The 15,293-nt window shown below is 29.5% G+C and overlaps 1 protein-coding gene across 1 annotated transcript; it reads right to left on the reverse strand.

Moving 5' to 3' along the window:
- Positions 1 to 9,329: 9,329 nt before the first annotated feature.
- LOC123894945 (B-box zinc finger protein 22) lies at positions 9,330 to 12,503 on the reverse strand. Its single transcript, XM_045945095.1, has 3 exons — positions 12,007 to 12,503; positions 10,549 to 10,971; positions 9,330 to 9,987 (listed from the first exon to the last, which is right to left on the reverse strand). The coding sequence occupies exons 1-3, from the start codon at positions 12,187 to 12,189 to the stop codon at positions 9,718 to 9,720; spliced, it is 876 nt and encodes a 291-aa protein (XP_045801051.1). The 5' UTR covers positions 12,190 to 12,503; the 3' UTR covers positions 9,330 to 9,717.
- Between the last annotated feature and the right edge of the window lie 2,790 nt (positions 12,504 to 15,293).

Here is a 15,293-nt window from a genome sequence, read left to right on the forward strand (position 1 = left end):
TTCATCAAAAAGAGTATAAATATTTTTATGAGTATACATACTTCACTAAAAAAAATCTTATAAAAATAAACCATCTTAATTATTTGTAAGGGTATAGTTGGAAGGTAAACATTAATTATATCTTGATTTTTTAAATTATCAAATTTTCAGCAACCAATATAAAAATATTGAAACTTATTAGGGTTGAATAACTTTTTGCTCCGTACAAATATAGCAAATTTTGATTTTAGTCTAAATAAAAATGACATTTTTCATCTAAAAAATTTGTTTTGTTTTTAGTTTCTAATGAACAAAATTTTGACATTTTTTGAGTATAAGTTTAACATAATAGATAAACATAACATAGACACAAATTGAATATAAAAGGGTCGTCACATTGTTATTAAAATAAATATAAATTGGTAATTAGAGACTAAAAATAAAACATAATTTTTTTTAGAATGTAAAATTTCATTTTTATTTTCAGAGATTAAAAATCAAAATTTCCTATATTTGTAGATCAAAAAACATATTTAACACAACTAAGGTTAAAAGAAATGGTGTAGTTTTAAACTGAGGTTTACGTTGTTGATATAAGTAGCTAATTTATCATAGAAAAAATATAAGGATCGAGATGGATTGATTAGTTAGTGTCTTAAATTTTTGAAATTATATATCTTTGGTAGGTTCATAATTTATTTTCTAAACCAATTTTTATTTTAAACATGTTCGCAAAATAAAATCCAAACCAATAAAATATAAAGTTTGGATTCTAAACCAAACAGTTTGGGGTTCGGAATGCAGATTTTGAACACATAACACATATTTATGCTAAACCAAACTTGTTTTTCCTGTTACAATAATCTCAAGCAAACTTAAATTTTACATGAGTAGAGACAAGTAAGACCTTTCATGTGTATATGAACACATGACACGTTTAGTAGTTAACATTGAGTTAAAGAAAAATTTCAAAATATTTTGAGCTCAAGGCATTCTAATTTTTATATCTTTTTGCAAAATTTCAAAATATTTTGAGCTCAAGTCATTCTAACGTTCATTAGTTAATCATCATGTATGATTATAGAACCAGTCAGCACTATCAACATGTCCAATAAACACTATTCTAGAACTTCCTGGTCCATGTGTTACATATAAATTTAATCTCATTTTCAATGTTGATGTAGACACTACTTGAATTGTATAACTAAGATCTATATCCTTCAACAAAAAAAACAACTAAGATATATATCCTATAAAGAAGGCCAAATCAATTCAAGTTGCTAACAAATCTGATTCAAAGTTTAACAAGTTGCCCCACACGTGTAGGGTGTACCACAAAATATTGTAACACTTATTAAACACGGTGTTTGGTTTGATGTTTCATTTTCATTCACACCATGTATGATTATAAATAATGGAAACAAAAATATGGATTTGTCACTGGTACACCTTAAAGTACAAAGTCGTAATTGAGATTAAGAATAATTTATATATAATATTATATTTTTTTAATTCAACAAGACGTCTTTTATAAAAGATAAAATCGTGGTGTGGTAATATTTGATGATGGAACCAAATATTGGCGACTCTATTTGGGATCGAGGTAAACCACGCTCTCCATTAGTCTCGATTGGGAAGGAATTGGTCTGATACACCTTAAAAACTTGAGAGTCAAGGTTAATTAATGATAGTCTTTTTTATATTATGACAATATCGTAAAGGCTCACACGTAGCCCAAAGTGAATAATATCTCAAAATATGGTGTGTCGTACTTGAGGTATAGTTAAGATGAGAATTGAATTTCATATGATATTAAAAAAAAAAAATTACTACTATTGAGGATATTACACGCAATAATAAACCTTGATAGTTAATTTTAAATTGGACAATTCATTTTACATAATTAATAAATTAATTTTAGATTATATAGTTGATATTTAAATTTTATTAACAAGTTGATGAAATACGGTTTGAAATGAGTTATACTACTGTGGAGGATATTTTCTTTTTCTTTCTTGTTGACGGCAAATGATATGTGTAGGGTATGTGAAGTATGAACACACTTGCTCACATGTACCAATCTTGAGGGAGATATTTTAGATGAACTATAAAAAAATATTAATAATAAACGACAAAAGGGACTTTTATTATTATTATTATATTCCAAGAAATATCCTTTTATTTTTACGGAAATAAATATCCTTCTTGTCTTGTACAGTAGTTTTTATATAGATCTAGACTTATCACTGTTCATTTAATTAATGTACCAACTCAAGAGTGGTTGAATGAAATAATTCAAATATCTTCTAGTTTGATTAGTAGTCTCAAATTTGAAGTTTACACTTTTGAATAAGAGTTTGGTCAAATATATAGTTTCATTAAATTTGAGAGATTATGGCGGTAAGATATCCACCGATTTTACCTGTATTATTCAACTAATTATTTTATTTGGAATCAAATTTAAAATTTTACAGCTGTGTATGTAAATTTTAAATGATATTTACCACTTTGTCAATACGCTAGATCTAAATAAATTTGAGATTATTCTCGACAAAGCATATCTATTATTTGTTTGTGTTTTAATGTAGTTGGAAAAATAAGTTGAAAATTGAGAAAATAGGAAAATATCATCCCACTTGGTCAAGAATATCAAGATATATATCAAGAAAATCTAGATATATTTAGACAAAATCATCAATTTGTTTTGGTGCAAAAATCCAATTAAAGAAACTAGAAGTGAGAAGATCAATGGCATCTCAGTCCATTCACCAAGTAGACATTAGGGGTCTGTTTGATAAAAATAAGCTATAAGCTGAAAAGCTAGCTTATAGCTGATAGCTAAAAAGCTAGCTTATTAAAATTAAAGTGTTTGGTAAAATTAGCTTTTAAAGTGTAATTTCTAAATAAGGAAACTTTAAAAAAAACTAAGTGGAGACTCATATCATACTCACAATTACTAAATGATAAAAATAAAATTCAAATTAATCTCCAATATTTTTGTACTGAAAAAAGAATTAATCCCTCTATTGCAACCGACCAATGACTATTTTTTTCTCATTATAAAAATGTGAAAAACTAATCTTTATTTTTGCCAGAAGTTAAATTAAATTATCGGAGAAAAAATTAATATTAAAAGAAAAATCTGTCATGTAATCAGCTACTTTTGGAGAAAGAAGTTATTAACATTAAATTTTTCTTCTATTGATCAAGATAGTAGACAAAATACCCCTTTCCACAAATGATAGGTCATAAATTCCTATCTAGCTTGACCATTAAACTAATGTGAAAGAAATCGGCAGCCACCGGCCGGTTTTGGTAAGCGACGGCGGTTGCCACCACAAAATAATAAAAACAACATATCATCATCTCATATTAGCTTCTTTAACAAGTTTTGTTACTTTTTATAGAATATAATTATTTGTCATTTTTATATAGTACCACCTTTAACTATTTATTATCTCATTCCACCAATTTCTCTCTACAACTAATAGTCAAAGATAAATTTTATAAAACGTCGGCAAATAAAGAAAAATAGACTTTCAAAAAGAATCGACACCAACACGACACTTAGGACCTGCTTGGTTCGAGGTAGATGGAGAGGAAGGAATGTGAGGGGATAATCTTGACCAAAAAATATTTTTTTTATTAATTTTTTTTTAAAAAAAAGTTTTTTATTCTTGAAAAAAAAAAAAAAATTGGTAAAGGGAATATCTGTTAAAACTTTTTTTTTTTTAAATGATTTAATAGAAGGAAATTGTTTTGTCAAAATTACCCTCTCACCTCCCATCCATCTACCTCAAACCAAACAGACCCTTAATTGTTTTTTTAATAAGAACATATATTGCATAATCATTTAAGAATTCCTTCAATAGTATGACATTTTTCTTATAAGCTTAGGCAATGAAAGATGAATAGTTATAAGCTCAAACGCTACTTGAAATAACATCTGAAAAAAAGTTATAAGCTAGTGAAAAAAGTTTGTTACTAAATACTTCTAATTTTATGAAACTTAAAAAATAATATAATAAGCTATAAGCTAGGTTAGTTGTGTTGCCAAAGACACAAAGTAAACAAGATAAAACAGGTTTTATTGTGCTAGTACTCCAACAATATAGGTTCATGATAACCTAACTTTTTACAAGCTTGAGATGCATACTAGTGAAGGAGCAAAACTCTAAAAAAAAAACCAATTAAAATTGAACAAGATATCCAAATAGTTGTATCTAAATTGGATTCTAGAAATGAAATAAGAATTCTACAACAACAAACTTAAATGAAAAGCTTTCATCACTCCAATTAAGTGGAGTTAGAAATTTACTCCAAAGAAGAAACTAAAACAACCACGAATAGAAATATTAAACTAATCAACTTAAATTTCTCTCTAAGATGACAACACTTCATAACAAATGAAAGATCATTGTCTATAAGTTACAAGAAAGGGATCAGAGGAACCGAATTAGTGATGATTCGGTGGTCTTGAAAAATTACTACTATTCTGAGGATGTTGCATGGTAGAAATGCCTATGTCAGGAACAAATAGAGCATTATCGGATGCATACCGAGGGTTTTTCGGCCAGTATAGTCCAGAAGCTGTAGGAGGTGAAGGGATTTGAGGGACTGTCCAAGATGAATCTGGAACGCGGTCCATGTAGTCGTCGTACTCCATTTCTTCTTCGTTGGATCTTAAAACAGGAGAATCAGAATCATCAAGCTTACCACTGTCAGCCTGCAAGAACTCGTCGGAAGATCACATAAGCATACAACCGTAGAGCTTAACACTGAACTACTTCAATAAAGTTTGATCGACTTATTTGATCTTATCTACTGAAATAAACACTTATGAGGAGCTTATGAAAACAGTGCATGACATGTCCATACGCTGTTTTAAATTTATTTGTATAAGTTTTTCAAGATAGTTTATAAAAACAACTTACAATTTATATACAACAGTTTGTCTTCATTTTATTATTTAGCTTATACATAAGCAGTTATACTATAAACACTTGATTAAGTTGTTTTTCCAAACAAGGCCCTATTTTCAATATTCATTTCAGAAAAGAATGTTTATAACATGTTTTGAGAAGTCAAAATGAATGTTTAAAGTCCGTATTTGACCTGAAGATTTACGTTTGTCACCCTACCGATTACTTGCGCACCCTATAACTTTCTCATTTCACCCTTCCGCTGTTTAAGTAGTGTGGACATTGTAAGAATTTGAAATTTTTGAGTAATTTTGCCACTGTCGTCCACTACTTAAGTAGCGGAACCATCGGTGGTCAATTCTTCGGCCTCAGTCAAAGGCATGCCAAGTGGCCAATTTTAATTGGCCACTGGTGCGGCCAAAATGCCTATAAATAGAAGCATTCAGGTGGTGAGGTCTCACCCTCTCCCACTTATTTCTTTTTTTCTTGCTTAGTTTGTTTATTTTTTCTCATATATGTGTAAATGACCGCATAGTCCTTCGTCGGCTAATCGACGAGGGACTTATTAGCCGAAACAGAATATACCAAGCTTCCATTTAGGGTCACACAAATGAGATTGTCCCATGGGTGTGAAATGTTTGGTGGTAAACGGAGCAAAATGCTGAGTCATCTTCATTCTCTTTTACGGTGACAAAATTTCACAAGAGGAGACTCGGCAGTAGCTTATTTAATAAGTGCTAGATGATTTAGATGAAATATTTAAATTGATGTAAGTGGCCAAGGACGGTGGGAGTTTTGGTTGGGCATTAAAGAGGCCGATTCTTTTTTCGGCCAATGAAATCCAAGCCAAAATTCTATAAATTAAAGTCTTTCCTTTTCATTTTTTCACATTTCTTCTCTCGTTTCTTCTCTCAAATTGTTTTAGTTTAGGCGTTGCAAAGCTCATTAGAGTTGAATAGTCCGTTTTAACAACTTTAATTTTATGTCAAGGTTCAAACTCCAACCATTATGCTTCCACTTCGACTACAAACAAGAAAAAGTCAATATATTTTCCTCAACAATTTTTTTTTTGAAGCAAATATTTTCCTCAACAATTATAAAAGCTCCATATGTACATAAATATTTTAAAATATATTATGTACATAAATATTTTAAAATATATTTAGCCGTAGATATTTAAGCTTTTTTATGTGAACGAAATTGCAAATTTTGGCACACCAAATTAAACACATACGTCGCGTTACCAAGGTCCATAATTAATCATTAGCTTTTGTCTATGTCGAAGAATCTTATATGCATGATTTTAGATTTGAAACCGAACCAGTCAGCACTATCAACATGTCCAATAAACACTATTCTAGAACTTCCTGGTCCATGTGTTACATATAAATTTAATCTCATTTTCAATGTTGATGTAGACACTACTTGAATTGTATAACTATGATCTATATCCTTCAACAAAAAAAAAACAACTAAGATATATATCCTATAAAGAAGGCCAAATCAATTCAAGTTGCTAACAAATCTGATTCAAAGTTTAACAAGTTGCCCCACACGTGTAGGGTGTACACAAAATATTGTAACACTTATTAAACACGGTGTTTGGTTTGATGTTTCATTTTCATTCACACGATATATGATTATAAATAATGGAAACAAAAATATGGATTTGTCACTGGTACACCTTAAAGTACAAAGTCGTAATTGAGATTAAGAATAATTTATATACAATATTTATATTTTTTTAATTTAACAAGACATTTTTTATAAAAGATAAAATCGTGGTGTGGTATATTTGATGATGGAACCAAATATTAGCGGCAACGGACGTTGACGAGCAAGATCCCTCTGCCCTTGAGTGGCTTTTCTCTTTTGGTTGTGGATTGCGTGCAGCTTGACTCTATTTGGGATCGAGGTAAACCATGCTCTCCATTAGTCTCAATTGGAGAGAAACTGGTCTGATACACCTTAAAAACTTGAGAGTCAAGGTTAATTAATGATAGTCTTTTTATATAATGACAATACCGTGAAGGCTCACAGGTAGCCCAAAATGAATAATACCCCAAAATATGATGTGTCGTACTTGAGGTATAGTTAACACGAGACTTGAATTTCATATGATATTTTTTAAAAAAAATTACTACTGTTGAGGATATTACACGCAATAATAAATCTTGATAGTTAATTTTAAATTGGACAATTCATTTTACATAATTAATAAATTAATTTTAGATCATATAGTTGATATTTCAATTTTATTAACAAGTTGATGAAATACGGTTTGAAATGAGTTATACTACTGTTGAGGATATTTTCTTTTTCTTTCTTGTTGACGGCAAATGATATGTGTAGGGTATGTGAAGTATGAACACACTTTTGCTCACATGTACCGATCTTGAGGGAGATATTTTAGATGAACTATAAAAAAATATTAATAATAAACGACAAAAGGGACTTTTATTTTTATTATTATTATTATTATTATATTCCAAGAAATATCCTTTTATTTTTACGGAAATAAATATCCTTCTTGTCTTGTACAGTAGTTTTTATATATATCTAAACTTATCACTGTTCATTTAATTAATGTACCAACTCAAGAGTGGTTGAATGAAATAATTCAAATATCTTCTAGTTTGATTAGTAGTCTCAAATTTGAAGTTTACACTTTTGAATAAGAGTTTGGTCAATTACATTGTTTCATTAAATTTGAGAGATTATGCGGTAAGATATCCACTGATTTTATCCATATTATTCAACTAATTATTTCATTTGGAATCTAATTTAAAATTTTACAGCTATGTAAATTTTAAATGATATTTACCACTTTATCAATACGTTAGATCTAAATAAATTTGAGAGATTATTCTCGGCAAAGCATATCCATTATTTGTTTGTGTTTTAATGTAGTTGGAAAAATAAGTTGAAAATTGAGAAAATAGGAAAATATCATCCCACTTGGTCAAGAATATCAAGATATATATCAAGAAAATCTAGATATATTTAGACAAAATCATCAATTTGTTTTGGTGCAAAAATCCAATTAAAGAAACTAGAAGTGAGAAGATCAATGGCATCTCAGTCCATTCACCAAGTAGACATTAGGGTCTGTTTGATAAAAATAAGCTATAAGCTAGCTGATAGCTGAAAAGCTAGCTTATAGCTGATAGTTAAAAAGCTAGCTTATTGAAATTAAAGTGTTTGGTAAAATTAGCTTTTAAAGTGTAACTTCTAAATAAGGAAACTTTAAAAAAAATTAAGTGGAGACTCATATCATACTCACAATTACTCAATGATAAAAATAAAATTCAAATTAATCTCCAATATTTTTGTACTGAAAAAAGAATTAATCCCTCTATTGCAACCGACCAATGACTATTTTTTTCTCATTATAAAAATGTGAAAAACTAATCTTTATTTTTGCCAGAAGTTAAATTAAATTATCGGAGAAAAAATTAATATTAAAAGAAAAATCTGTCATGTAATCAGCTACTTTTGGAGAAAGAAGTTATTAACATTAAATTTTTCTTCTATTGATCAAGATAGTAGACAAAATACCCCTTTCCACAAATGATAGGTCATAAATTCCTATCTAGCTTGACCATTTAACTAATGTGAAAGAAATCGGCAGCCACCGGCCGGTTTTGGTAAGCGACGGCGGTTGCCACCACAAAATAATAAAAACAACATATCATCATCTCATATTAGCTTCATATTTATTGCAATTACTACCTTCACTTCTTTAACAAGTTTTGTTACTTTTTATAGAATATAATTATTTGTCATTTTTATATAGTACCACCTTTAACTATTTATTATCTCATTCCACCAATTTCTCTCTACAACTAATAGTCAAAGATAAATTTTATAAAACGTCGGCAAATAAAGAAAAATAGACTTTCAAAAAGAATCGACACCAACACGACACTTAGGACCTGCTTGGTTCGAGGTAGATGGAGAGGAAGGAATGTGAGGGGATAATCTTGACCAAAAAATATTTTTTTTATTAATTTTTTTTTAAAAAAAAGTTTTTTATTCTTGAAAAAAAAAAAAAAATTGGTAAAGGGAATATCTGTTAAAACTTTTTTTTTTTTAAATGATTTAATAGAAGGAAATTGTTTTGTCAAAATTACCCTCTCACCTCCCCTCCATCTACCTCAAACCAAACAGACCCTTAATTGTTTTTTTAATAAGAACATATATTGCATAATCATTTAAGAATTCCTTCAATAGTATGACATTTTTCTTATAAGCTTAGGCAATGAAAGATGAATAGTTATAAGCTCAAACGCTACTTGAAATAACATCTGAAAAAAAGTTATAAGCTAGTGAAAAAAGTTTGTTACTAAATACTTCTAATTTTATGAAACTTAAAAAATAATATAATAAGCTATAAGCTAGGTTAGTTGTGTTGCCAAAGACACAAAGTAAACAAGATAAAACAGGTTTTATTGTGCTAGTACTCCAACAATATAGGTTCATGATAACCTAACTTTTTACAAGCTTGAGATGCATACTAGTGAAGGAGCAAAACTCTAAAAAAAAACCAATTAAAATTGAACAAGATATCCAAATAGTTGTATCTAAATTGGATTCTAGAAATGAAATAAGAATTCTACAACAACAAACTTAAATGAAAAGCTTTCATCACTCCAATTAAGTGGAGTTAGAAATTTACTCCAAAGAAGAAACTAAAACAACCATGAATAGAAATATTAAACTAATCAACTTAAATTTCTCTCTAAGATGACAACACTTCATAACAAATGAAAGATCATTGTCTATAAGTTACAAGGAAGGGATCAGAGGAACCGAATTAGTGATGATTCCACGGTCTTGAAAAATTACTACTATTCTGAGGATGTTGCATGGTAGAAATGCCTATGTCAGGAACAAATAGAGCATTATCGGATGCATACCGAGGGTTTTTCGGCCAGTATAGTCCAGAAGCTGTAGGAGGCGAAGGGATTTGAGGGACTGTCCAAGATGAATCTGGAACGCGGTCCATGTAGTCGTCGTACTCCATTTCTTCTTCGTTGGATCTTAAAACAGGAGAATCAGAATCATCAAGCTTACCACTGTCAGCCTGCAAGAACTCGTCAGATGATCACATAAGCATACAACCGTAGAGCTTAACACTGAACTACTTAAATAAAGTTTGATCGACTTATTTGAACTTATCTACTGAAATAAACACTTATGAGGAGCTTATGAAAACGGTGCATGACATGTCCATACGCAGTTTTAAATTTATTTGTATAAGTTTTTCAAGATAGTTTATAAAAACAACTTACAATTTATATACAACAGTTTGTCTTCATTTTATTATTTAGCTTATACATAAGCAGTTATACTATAAACACTTGATTAAGTTGTTTTTCCAAACAAGGCCCTATTTTCAATATTCATTTCAGAAAAGAATGTTTATAACATGTTTTGAGAAGTCAAAATGAATATTTGACTTCTGAAAGGTAAAACTTTCCATGGTTGAGATGAGCTTAAAACTAAGTGAAAAAGAAAGAAACAAAACACCGGCACTTCAATCAACCAATCATATAACACCAGTACATTCGCAACGTAGATAGGAAACCAATATTTGCAAATGATCTAATCTAATCATATACAAATGCAGCAACTATGAACATACCCTTGATGATCCATCCATGTAGTTATAGTTCTGACTGAAATCGTTTACGCCGAAAAATTCATCAATTGTCCACTGTGACATGTTTCCAGATGAAGAACCACCACCATAAGAAACCTTTGCAGGTGGAAATTCCATAACTCTACCACCTTGATCAGTAGGAAACATTTCATTGTATTCTGATGATTGAGGCATTGTAGAAACCTTTCTAGATACAGAAGAAGATTTTGTATCGGAAACTTTCTCACCAGAATCTGACTTCATGGAATTTGAAGAAGCACCGGCATCCTCAAGGCCGACTTTTACACCGGTGAGAAGAAACCTTTGATGTCCTGAGACAAAGGCATTTGCAGTGTGTATTGCTAAATCACATTTTCGACAGAGTAAAGCACGGTCCTCGAGGCAAAAGAAATAGCCAAATGCTTCCTGCAAGATGTAAAATGACACTCTTCAACTTCATTCAAACTGAGCCAGGACAAATATCAAATTAACAAGGTTCTCTGACTCAACAAAAATGCTGACAATGGTTTCGTCACAAAAACATGACCAATAAACAAATTAACAAAGTTCTCGATCGCATACAACCACAAAAGACCTATGTAACACAGACACTTCGTATTGAAGAAGTGTCATTGACACTCACGTAGTTACATTCAATTAATTCAATTTAGTCAAATTATTAAACAGGTTGACGTGTCATGCTAGTGTCGTATCCGGTGTTAGTGCCCGTCTTAGATTAGACATTATAAAAGGTGAATTATTCAGTAGACATCTTATTTAGATATGGAATGGTACACCGGATAATTCTGATAGGTTCAGAAATAACATCTATTAATTTTTGGACATACCAAAATTATCCAACTCAGCAGTGTACCGTTACATATCGGAATAAGATGTGTATTAGAGTAGACCTTGTAAAGATTATAGATTTCAGTTGGTGATCAACAAATGATTCCAAAATATAAAGAACTTCAGTTTAGCTCCACAATCATATAAAAAAATGCCCTCTTCCTAAAACAACAAAAGGGAACTTATTGCAAATCCTAAAATTGAAAAGTATCAATTATATTAATTTCAAAAAAAGTTTCAACATATTGCAACTATAAAAAATTGAGTTCAAAGTCAGCAACAAATCTTATAATCAAAGAAAATAAATATACAATATCCTTAACAGTAATTTTTTTGTTTGTTAGGTAGTCAGTGGCTAAAATTCCACAAGCGTTCAAAATTCGAACTCCGACTCTGTAATAAAATAAATACGATGTTCTTAGGTTGAGCTTATCGGTAAGAGTATCTAATACCAAAACTTGATCAAATCATGCCCAAATTTTTTAATTTTCAAGGATTTACTTACCACTCAAAATTAATTTCATAAAATTAGCAATCAAATAAATCAATAAAAAAAAATTCTTTTAATCCACAAAGTTAAAACCAAATTAGAAAATGACAAAAATAAAATACCTGACAAATATCACATTTAGGCATATGAGAAGAAGATGTAGAAAGAGGAACTCTTTGATGTTTACTAGCAAGCTTATTAGCAGCATGAACTTTCTCATCACATTCCCAACACAAAGCTGCTTCATCAGCACAACAAAGAACCTTAGCTTCTGCACCTTCACACACGTTACACTGAATTTTCATCCTAAAATTTCAAATTTTGAAACAAACCCAATTCAAATCTCAATTTTCCCACACCAAAGTTTCTTCTCTAAAGTTAAGAAAAATTATCAAAAGGTTTTTGAGAAAATTGAAAGAAAAAGAGGGTTTAAGAAAGAGAAAAAAAAAATGGAGGATATTTTTGTGCCACGTAGTTGAATGACACGTGGCAGAAATATGGTAGTGTCGTGGCATAGGAGACCGCCTTTGCTGGCTTTGTTCATTGTACATTGTAAGAGAAAATTTTAATATCTTAAAAAGAACAAAAATATCTTTGGGTTTTTTTATTCTATTTGTTTGGTAGGTTCTTTTTATGTGAACCTTGTATTCTTTGATTATTTTTTTCAACATATTGAGAGATTCGTTTAAATGATTCTTTACTTTACTAGTACTTTTTTTATAATTAAAAATATGAAATGATTACTCACTTTTTTGAGCATTAAATGATTACTCACTTTTTTTATTTTTATTTTTTTTAAACTAAATTATTATTATTTTCTGAAAATAATAAATTAGTATTAATTTTTGTTTGAAAATGAAATAACAATACTACTAGAATTTACATATAATTGGGGATTATAGTTTTTTTTTTTTTTTTTTTAAATTTAGATAATTTAGATGAAAGCGTCAAACTTAACGATATTGATATTATCAAATATTGAATTGAGATTATAGACGTATGTTTTTTTTGTTGATAGACGAAATGACAAAGCTATTGAAAACTCACACACACAAAGTGGAATGATCGGACTTTGAACCCTGATTCTAACATCCGACGCCAACAATTTAGACATTTCTACTCAGCTTGTATTTGATTTTATTTTATTCAAATAAGACTGTTGTTTAAGATATGGTCAAGAATACTATTTATAGGGTTTACTATAGAAAACAGGAAAATATTCTTAACTTGTATGAGAAATTTTCCCTGATTCATTCAAGAGGATGAGATACTAGTATGCAGGAATATGTTCGTTCAACCGAAAGTCGGTCAATTTATGAATTGATTTAATCTTGGTACAACTAAATGTGTACACGCTTGATTAAAAAAAATAAAAATTAAATGTGTATATATACTTGATAGACTAAATTTTCACTTATTCACTCAGAAAAAATGTATACTTATAACTTACTAACTTACACTTTTATATTTTTAAATGAATGTAATAATTATATATTATGTTAAGAAGTTCTATATTAGATGTGACTGTCGTCAAACTGTCAAAACAGGTCATCTAACCTTAAATAGATCAGATTAAACGAGCTTTGAATTTTATCGGGTCGGGCTAAAACAACCCTATTTAAAAACGGGCTCGAAAATTATTACCCGAGCTCGCGTCTCTATATGGCCACAGCTTGACGGGTTGCCCATATTTAATTTTATTTTGACAATTTTTTTCTTTTCAATATTGTTAAATAGTTTATCAAAATAAAATTTAAAATTAATATACAAGACTTTGAAAGAAGAAATACATGATGAAGGGTGATTAACATTAGCACAATTACATATATGTTTAAAATGCATACTGATATAAGATTTTGAATGTAAAGGAAAGAAATTGCGAAGTTTCATGAAGAACTATGAAATATTTTTTTTTGTACGTGAACTATGAAATATTTAAGAGTTATATTTTAGTGATCAAATACAATCATATATAATTTAGTATAGGAAATAAGGTGTTAACCAATGGAACCCTTATATTAAGTCACAATTAAGTTACTTCGTTTAGTTTCTATTTTAATTTTTTGGGTGTTTATTTTGATTTATACAAGTTACCGGCAACTCGTGGCCCACGTGAGATAACCGTATTTTAAACGGATTTTTTCAAGCCGGGCTAAAAAACCCTAAAAAATTTAGACTATAATTTTAAGACCCAAACCTTACATTTATTCAAACCTGTATTATGAAAGTTAGAGGGGTAAAACCTGCATTTAAACCAAAGTTTTTCTATGAACTAGGACTCCACATTATGCAAACCATAAACCCTAGACTCCTGATGTTATAGGCTTTAAATTTTAAAGAGTGCTTTTCTTTACATCTCATGTTCGAATATTTTATCTCAATTTATGTATTGATATAATTCATACAAAGTTTTACTCGTACTTCAATTACACCCTCTACTAATTGAGGTCGAATTGTTCTTAAATTAATCAATCTTTTAACTGAATACGAGTATTAAAAATAAAACCTAAATATGAAAACAGGACCCGCAAATATGAAGACATTTAATATACTCTACGTTGTTTGTGGATAATAAACTTTGGCCTTTTGATTATTTTTTTTTTTTTAGAGTCTTCTATTTTATTATGCTGATTGACTGAGGATGATATACATCCATTTATTTTGGAAAGTGTATTCATTTGTGTTAACATAATGAAATGGCAAAATGTTTGGTCATGCCTCTTCTTGTTCCCAAGAAATAGGGAATGGAGGCTTTAGACAGTTTCTCAAGGCCCCACTGTTTAGGCAAAATATATGGAAATGAAAATGAGTTACAAAAATGGATGAGATATTTTGTACCATAAAATAAGATACACCATAGTTTTAGATAAAAGGAGTAAGGGGAAGGTTTTAAGACACACCATATTTTCTGCTATTTTGTACACCATATTTTGTACCATAAAATAAGATACACCATATTTTCTGCTATTTTGTACCATAAAATAAGATACACCATAGTTTTAGATAAAAGGAGTAAGGGGAAGGTTTTAATTCAAAGCTTGGATCTGAGATTGTCGAGTGTATTGATGCAAGAGTAGGGATATTTCTTTACATTGAAAATGAAATTTCAATATTTATGTTTATATAAGTAAATCTAATTAAAGTTTGTCAAAAAAAAAAAGTAAATCTAATTAAACTTATTTTGAGCCACAGAACGAAAAGATAGTTTAATCAATTGTTTTCAAAAGGAATAAAAATTAGTTTTCATCATTATTGTAAAAAAATAAAAATAGTTTTCATCATTATTGGCAAAAAAAAAAAAGACATAGTTTGTTGGAGCAATGCAAAATTCAATTTATTTTTTTAAAATGTGTACATCTAAAGTGACATGGGAAGGCAAGAAAAGTTCCTCCCAAGGTAATCAGAATCG

This window comes from Trifolium pratense, linkage group LG7, assembly GCF_020283565.1.
Source record: "Trifolium pratense cultivar HEN17-A07 linkage group LG7, ARS_RC_1.1, whole genome shotgun sequence".
Classification (NCBI taxonomy): Eukaryota; Viridiplantae; Streptophyta; class Magnoliopsida; order Fabales; family Fabaceae; genus Trifolium; species Trifolium pratense.